The 8253-nt window shown below is 28.1% G+C and overlaps 3 protein-coding genes across 6 annotated transcripts; 2 read left to right on the top strand and 1 right to left on the bottom strand.

The window, feature by feature from the left end:
• The first annotated feature begins 12 nt into the window (after positions 1 to 12).
• LOC145975491 (uncharacterized) lies at positions 13 to 1222 on the top strand. Its single transcript, XM_083105993.1, has 4 exons — positions 13 to 226; positions 331 to 665; positions 744 to 851; positions 956 to 1222. Exons 2-4 carry the CDS (start codon positions 334 to 336, stop codon positions 1164 to 1166), a joined length of 651 nt encoding a protein of 216 aa, XP_082962119.1. The 5' UTR covers positions 13 to 226; positions 331 to 333; the 3' UTR covers positions 1167 to 1222.
• A 426-nt stretch (positions 1223 to 1648) lies between these two features.
• On the top strand, positions 1649 to 2916 carry LOC145975492 (small ribosomal subunit protein eS10). 2 transcript variants are annotated; one of them, XM_083105994.1, is made up of 3 exons: positions 1649 to 1789; positions 2312 to 2456; positions 2541 to 2916. In XM_083105994.1, exons 1-3 carry the CDS (start codon positions 1719 to 1721, stop codon positions 2874 to 2876), a joined length of 552 nt encoding a protein of 183 aa, XP_082962120.1. In that variant the 5' UTR covers positions 1649 to 1718; the 3' UTR covers positions 2877 to 2916. The 2 variants fall into 2 exon arrangements, with proteins under 2 accessions (XP_082962120.1, XP_082962121.1); XM_083105995.1 differs by having other exon boundaries at positions 1753 to 1890.
• A 205-nt stretch (positions 2917 to 3121) lies between these two features.
• On the bottom strand, positions 3122 to 5762 carry Bc10 (BLCAP apoptosis inducing factor bc10). 3 transcript variants are annotated; one of them, XM_083105998.1, is made up of 3 exons: positions 5602 to 5762; positions 5270 to 5383; positions 3122 to 5204 (listed from the first exon to the last, which is right to left on the bottom strand). In XM_083105998.1, the coding sequence occupies exon 3, from the start codon at positions 5120 to 5122 to the stop codon at positions 4880 to 4882; it is 243 nt and encodes an 80-aa protein (XP_082962124.1). In that variant the 5' UTR covers positions 5123 to 5204; positions 5270 to 5383; positions 5602 to 5762; the 3' UTR covers positions 3122 to 4879. The 3 variants fall into 3 exon arrangements, with proteins under 3 accessions (XP_082962124.1, XP_082962125.1, XP_082962123.1); XM_083105999.1 differs by lacking the exon at positions 5602 to 5762 and adding an exon at positions 5517 to 5535; XM_083105997.1 differs by lacking the exon at positions 5602 to 5762 and having other exon boundaries at positions 5270 to 5488.
• Between the last annotated feature and the right edge of the window lie 2491 nt (positions 5763 to 8253).

Raw genomic sequence — 8253 nt, 5'->3', positions numbered from 1 at the left:
TGGCCAATCGCAACGTGGTCAAACGGGACGCTCTATCAAATATGTGTGTAAAATGTGCGCGCATACACTTTATTTCTATATAAAATATAATTATAACCTATAATTTTAATAATATTACTCAATATTGCCGTGTTGTTTTTAAAGAAAGAAAAAAGAAGCGTATTATAAATTTTTATACAAATAGAGATATTGAATTAATCCTGAACACAACTTTTTACCAAATTACGTACGTATATTATGCATTTATATTTATTTTCTTTCAGTTTTGTAATTTTCAAATGTAAGTGAAAAATCTCAATTATATGAAACAATACATATGATGATTTTTAGATCATGCAGTTATCTCAATTGAAAAAGCGAAGAGAACGAACATTGAGTGTGCATCTTCCTCACGTAATAAAAGATAAAAAAGATATTGAATGTTTGTTTATGGGTAATTTTTATGTAAAATTACCACGACAATCCAGTAGATCATGTCATGTTGTATTCTCCAGCATGGAGGAAAAAATAATGAATTATAAATCTGCAAAGGACAAAACAATTAATGGCAAGCGAATTGTTATTCAACCGTTATGTCCTCTTGCACTTAGAGAAAAAACCAAGAAGATAAAAAAAAAGAAAGTTTTTATACCTGAAATCAAACCAGATATTAAAGTGACACAAACGTAAGAATGTTATCTCCACTTAAATCATGATTTAATTTGTAGATAGCATTATTAATATTTTGTTATATGTTTGCACAGGATATTTGTCTCAAATATACCAATTGGTATAAAGTCAGATGAAATAAAAGGTGCTCTTCCTGGATGTGTCCAAGTTACTTTATTAAAATCTTACAATAAAGATTTTAGGTTGGTATAATTTATTTAACTAATTTTATTAAATTTCTAATACTAACAATATATATATTGGAATTTTGTCTTACATAACAATACATGTGTATTTGTATTTATAGGAGTGCAATGGCAAAAATGGAAAGTATTCAAATAGCAGCAGAATATTTAAAGGAAAAACATAAATGGCCTGTTTTTAAAGGACACAAAATATGCTTGAAATCAGACACAAGAAAGAAACATAAAAAAAGAAGTTTTACTAATACTCTAAAAATTTATAATGAAGATACAGTAGAGGAGTCGAATTTTGATAAGAAAGCTCAGACTATATAGAGTATAATAATGTAAAAGTAGCAATTAAAGACAATTAAAATATCTAATTTTGATAATTATTGTTTAATCATTGTATATAAACATATTTGTTTAATTTCATGTATAATATTTCCAATTTTTGTACAAATGTATGTGATTAGAATCTTTAATGCACAAAATGCGTATTCAAGTATGGGTGCAACAAATTTGGATTCACACTAGAAATTATAAAATAGAATACATTTTTTTTTAAATATTTATAAATCTGATTTTAAATATTTATCCTAAAATTTTATATATATATATATATATATAAAAACTCAATTCTCGTCTAGACATAGAATGTACATATTTAGAGCTACCTTTCATCTTCCACATACTTTTTTATCTTGCGCTTTTGATTTAGTTTCCATTGAAGTCTTCAATTCGCGATATGCAATGAAGATTGAAAATTGATCAATTAGAAGGAAGAAATTTTAGTTCCATTGTCCTGATTGGTCAAATTCCACCAATCGGTACGTCTAACAAACTCTCATCATCCTAATTCGAGATATCGACACATGGTACAGATCGATGTTGTCGCGAGGGAAACGAAACGAACTATTTCTGTCTTTCTTTTGCAAGGCGTATTCTGAAACTATCAAGTATGTTGAGTTTGCATTAGTATCCATTTTAATCCTACTTGTTTGTGAGAATTATAAAAAAATAAAAAATTCTTCGAAATCTAGAATCTTTCCAATATCAAGTATGTTGTTTATATTTTAATAACTTATATATTACGTAGCTTATTTATGAATGTGACATGTGTGTATTCATTTTCATTTCTGTATAAATATATAAGTTGTAATTTTTCTATTTTTTATAATTCATATAATTATATAGTTCTTTAAAATGTAATTTCGATACACTAATTTTTATTATATGTCATACAATATATGTATCTTTGTAATTGCGGTACATACATAACCTTATTTAAGTATTCGAATTAGAAGCATTCTTTTTTCAATAGAAGGGAAAGTAATAATGCTATATTATACCAGTAAAGAAGAAACAAGAAAGATTATATTTGATAAACTTATCTACTTTTTTCTATTTGTGTTAATAATATATTTTTAATATTAATTACTTATTAACATAGATTTTATTTCTATTTTATTGTTCCATAGAATGTTGATGCCAAAAAAAAATCGTGTGGCTATCTATGAATACCTTTTCAAAGAGGGAGTTATGGTGGCAAAAAAGGATTATCATGCGTCAAAGCATCCAGAATTAGAAAATATTCCCAATCTTCAGGTCATTAAGGCTATGCAGGTAATAGTCTTCAATATCTCTTTTGTATTGCATAAAATAAGATCTTACGAGCTATGAATATTTTTCAATTTATGTATCTTTTAGTCTTTAAAATCTAGAGGATATGTGAAGGAACAATTTGCCTGGAGGCATTTCTACTGGTATCTTACAAATGATGGTATTGAATACTTGCGTGGATACTTGCACCTACCGCCTGAAATCGTGCCATCAACTCTCAAGAAACAACCGAGATCTGAAACCACAAGGCCGAGACCTGCCGCGACTAGGAGCGAGGGCTCGAGACCAACGGAAGATCGTGCGGGATATAGACGAGGTCCGGGTGGTCCTCCAGGCGCTGGTGACAAGAAGGCTGATGTAGGTGCAGGTACCGGTGATCTTGAATTCCGTGGTGGTTTTGGCCGTGGAAAAGCTCTTCAGTAACTTTTTCATTATTGAATTTAAATAAATATTCTAAAATGTATCATATGTTTTTTTATTGTGTCCTTTAATTTGGATACTGCTTTTATCATTTTTATATATATGTACTATAGAAAAAAAGAATCGATTTAAGTTTTTCTTTATAATTCTTTTACTATATATTGATATATAGTAAACTACAAAGTAATTACAGAGTTTTCTTGGAACAGAGAGGTAAAGAAAAAACAATTTCTTTTAAAATTTTTATATATTTCTTTGTATATTGTATATGGAAGCAAAGATTACAGAGTAGTATTGTAGCAAACTTACAATATATTTGAAAATTAGATCTGTTGTGTGTGTAATTTTATATATATATGTATGTATGTATGTATATACATATATATAAGATTAATAAGTAAATTAAGATTTTCAATCACAAAATCATCACAAATTTTTTTTTTATATTTGTGCTTATGCAGCAGAAAACAATTTTTATATAATCAAAATTCTTGTCACGCATACACAATTAGAACTTATATTAAGAGTTGAATAAATATTCCTAAGATAGTTTTTGCAGTCCTCTGTGAAAGATAAAGTTCTTTGTTTTATGTCAATGTAAATTTACAGGATAGACATAGGAAGATAATCTTCACATATAAACATATAAAGATAGATATAAAAGATTTACTGATTTTTAATTCAATTTTCACTTATATTTGTTAAGTATTACTATACCAATATTTTTTTTCTGTTACCACGATTATCAATATTTACATTGGTAACATTAATATACTGAATTATTTATCATATTTATATGAATTAGATATACTATTCATAGATAGCAAATAAGTTAAAATAATAAATTATAGCACAGAATTCATCTTACTAAAAATTCTCTTTGAAATATTTAAATAATCTGGCAAACCTTTTGTTGCTAAAAAATAATATTTTATATTCCTGAAATATTTGTTAGGAGGCATTCAAATTCAAATCTCTCATGTTTAGTCTATTGCAACTAAATCAAATTTAACAAATTATTATTTAAGAAACTAGTGTCTCTAATTACATAGCTGTCACTTGACAAAGTTATTATTTCTATTATGTTCCAACATTGATTAATATTATAAATTACACAATAAATATCTTCTCTTTATATTTTGTGTATATAAATAATTTGTCTACAAAATTCCTTTAAGATTAATTAAAAGATATTTTATAAATCTTAATGATTTTTGTACTATATATCTATGTTGCTTCAATATAAGCACATCATTTTAACTGAAATATTTAACAAGGTTATACATATTTTTTATGCAATGTAACGTTAATTACACATTTTATATATTACTTAAAGCAAATAACTTTAACAAAATAAATTGTAATTCTATATAATTATTGACATACCTTTTAAAATATATATAAGAAAGAATCTAGAATTCTACTCCCATTAAAAAAAAATGATCTAATATAACATTGTTATTGTTATACTAAAAGATAATGATAAGAATAGCGTTTAAAAGCTAGAGATAAGTTTGAAAAAAATATATTATTTACCGCTAATTAATCTCCTTTTTCACTATTAAAAATTATATTATCAATAAACATAAAATTTGTATTCTTTTAATATATTGACAAGCAAATAGTATCACATTAGAATCATGAAATTTATCTTACTTTGTTATTATGTGACAGCTCTAGAGAATTTGTGTACAAACTTCAAACTATTAAATTGCATCTTGTTATGCTCTTGTTTTTAAAATCACATAATTCAAAGTATATATATACATATTCAATATTCTCAAATATCATTATAATAACGACATTATTATATATAGACAAATTTTGATAATCTCTTGTAAACCTAGAGAACTTAAAAGTTATTTACCTATCATCACACTGCGGATAAAACACGCACTAATGGATTAAAGAATTGCTTTGCGATATTCTGCTACAGAGGAAGAAATTAGAAAGAATCGATAAAAAGGAACGGGGCAATAATTCTCTATAATAAATAAAATGCGACCTTAGCCATTGTCGCATCTTACTGTGTCGCAATTTGTGCTCCATAGCAGGCAATTGCCTATACCGCTGTAACAAATGAGGAAGACAGCAGCGAGGAATACGAGGCTGCAAATAGTGCAAGGCTTACGCTCCAGGAAGAATCCGATCAGGTAGAGCGCCATGAACATGACATGGGTTTGCAGCAACGCCGGATTGACAGGTTTCGGTATCAGCAACACCGGAATAAGCCACTGTAGGCAGTACATCTTCTCTTGAGCGTGTAAGGACGGCCGAAACTGCACTTACGACGTCTTTCACGTCAGACGAATATCTCATCAATGACAGAACCTTCGGAAAATGGCAACATTAGCGATAGCTAATAACCTAGATACTTGACATAAGAGATTATTAACCTCATTTGGAAGCATCACCGCTCACATACGAATCAGTTTGTCGTCATTGATTATTACTTCTTAAATTTGAACATGTATTTTTTTTTCTCGTCGACCATATGACTATCCGCTGTACTGCAATGTATAGGGAGAGGTAAGAGAAAAGGGAAGAACACCAATCAACACTAAATTGCGATATACCAATGGGTCTGTTCTTTTTAGCTACACTGCTGTACTAGTGCAATAAGTTAGAAAGAGACAAACATACTTTCTTTCACTCCAACTAATTGCACTAGTGCAGTAGTGCAGCTAAAAAGAACAGGCCCAATAATTTCGTATAATTTTCAGCTCACGTAACGACCATAAATTTTTATATCTTATACTAGATCGTTAAGGGAAGTCATTTTTATGTGGGCGAAATATATTTATCCCGATACTGGAGGCTCATCGAGTCCGCTTGATTGTGACGAAAATTTATTCACGATCTGGGGGCCTATTACGGTCAGAGAGAAGACTGAGAGATGTCATGGCCTGTTTTTAGGTGATCCCTGAAAGCGATACTCCCTCTATGGACATTGAAAACGTGGACATGAACTACAAAGCCAATGTCCATGAATGTTCTCAGAGGGTAATATATAATATGCACAATTTCTGGTTTTGTTCCGTGCTATGTGCACGAAATGCCGGTAGCACCAGAGTATAACAATCATTATTTTGAAAATAATATATAAATATGATAAATAATAATTTTTATAAAAATAATTTTTATAAATTACTTACCTATATGTGTATGTATGTGTGCCCATACGTTGTCCAAATGATTTTAAATATAAGAATAGATTATATGAATATCGACGTATGTTACTGCCGGCATAGCTCTCAGGTTCATGAGAGTACTGAAACCTCCTCACCTGGCAAATGCCTTCGTTAAGGCGGAGATACAGGGGAGGAAAAATTGAGGAGGAACAATTTTTTTATTTATTTTTATTTTTTATAATAGAGTTTTTAAACACAGAATATAATACATATAAAAAATATATATTACATAATTATAATATATACAACGTAAATTATAATTAATTTGCAATTACATAAAAAACACATTACAAAATATTAAATTATGTAATATAAAAATAATTACATTACAAATATATATATTACAAAATTTAATGCAGAATATATAAAATACAATGCATTAGAAATATGTATTACAAAATATAATACAAATTTAATATAAACTATAATATTAAACTTAATACAAAATAAAATTTATTACACGAAAGTGTCCAAAAGTATACGTATAATATAAAATTTACTAAAAATTTTTACATAGACCAGACAAGACTGATTAGTGATGATTAATTACGCGATATTTATTATTAATAATCGACATAGAATAATAGAATTTAATTAGTTTTATATAAATAACGTATAAACGTAAATAATTATGATCAAAAGAGTCATTAATAAAATTATTGATCATTTCTTCGATTGTAAAACAAAGTATTTGCATTATTGACGCATTTCGTGCAGACCATGAAAAGAAATATTTAAAACGTGTAAAGATAGAACAAGCTTTGATGTAAATCAAAGATTAAATTACAAAATAAATTGCGATTTAAAATTCGCGAGAAAACGCGACGAATAAATAAATCGACAATAATCGAATATTCAATTACGAGATACGCATAATTTTTATAATATAATAATCGAATCAATAGACACGCGTGCAATATAATTATTATCACACAAATGTTGACAGACGAAGATATTTTAACAAACATTTGTGATCCGTATTGTTTATGAACATAAAATTGACTGTCCGATTTATTTGCGATTAATATATACGCGACTATACGAATTTCACGATTGAGAATAAAATACATATCCTATTTCTCGCATGATTAGCTGAAATAGAAGAAATGAGCTCTATAAGTTTTAAAATATAATTAAAAATCGCGTTGTGGCCACGTTTAATAGAAAATAACGGAACGAATGATTTTCATTAATATAGTTATCGATCGTCTTTTAAATTATAGAAGAAAATATTTATACTACCAGCATTTTGCACGAACTATTAAAAATAATATTCAAAGACGTGGAAAGATAAACAAAGCTTCAATGTATAAGTCAACGATTAAATTATAAGATAAATCGCGATTCAAAATTCACGAGAAAATGCGACGAATAAATAAGTCGATAATATGCGGAATATTTGATCGCGATACGTATAATTTTTATATAATAATCGAAGCTCTCAATAGACACGTGCGCGATATAATTATTATCACGTAAATATAGAAAATCGAAAATATTTCAACAATCATTTGAAGTCTGTAATGTTTGTGAATATGCAATTCAGCGACCGAATTACTGCGAATTTTTATAAGATATATCGCGATTTAAAATTCGCGATAAAATGCGACGATAAATAAATCGATAATATTCAAAATATTCAATTGCAGATACGCGAGTGACATTCCGGTAATCCGATAAAAAGAGGAGCAATCTTAAAAATGGAGAACGATTAACATCTTATTTTTACATCAGATTTCGCAAGATCAATTTGCGAAGAAAAGTTAAGTGATCCATTGAACGTCGGGAATTCCACTGTAGGAGGGAACGAATCCTGGATCTTCCGGACTATTCCCGATAGCAATGATTTCAGTATTAAATCAAAGACAATTATCCCTCGTCATTATTTTCAATTCAAATTGATATTCACGTCAGAAAACATGTTCTTCCATTACTAAGAAATATATTTCTTTATTGAAAATTAAATGGATATAATCTTTGTTATTGAAATGTGATTACGAACGATTATATTTATAAATAATAAAATACATGCATTATTGGAGTTTGTGTTAAATGTGCGAACACATAATTTGGGGTACCGTTTGCGCGCGCGAGACGAATCGAACCCGATAACAGCAAGATTTAAAAAATTTCAATTCGAATAGTGTTCAAAATAAAATAAATGAAATAATTTTAAATATATAATTAAT

Source organism: Camponotus vicinus, unplaced genomic scaffold (genome assembly GCF_025532165.1).
Source record: "Camponotus vicinus isolate PSW18456_S1 unplaced genomic scaffold, iyCamVici1.0 SCAF_8, whole genome shotgun sequence".
Taxonomy (NCBI): Eukaryota; Metazoa; Arthropoda; class Insecta; order Hymenoptera; family Formicidae; genus Camponotus; species Camponotus vicinus.
Note: the sequence above shows the minus strand (reverse complement) of the source record. Positions and strands in the feature narration are given on the sequence as shown.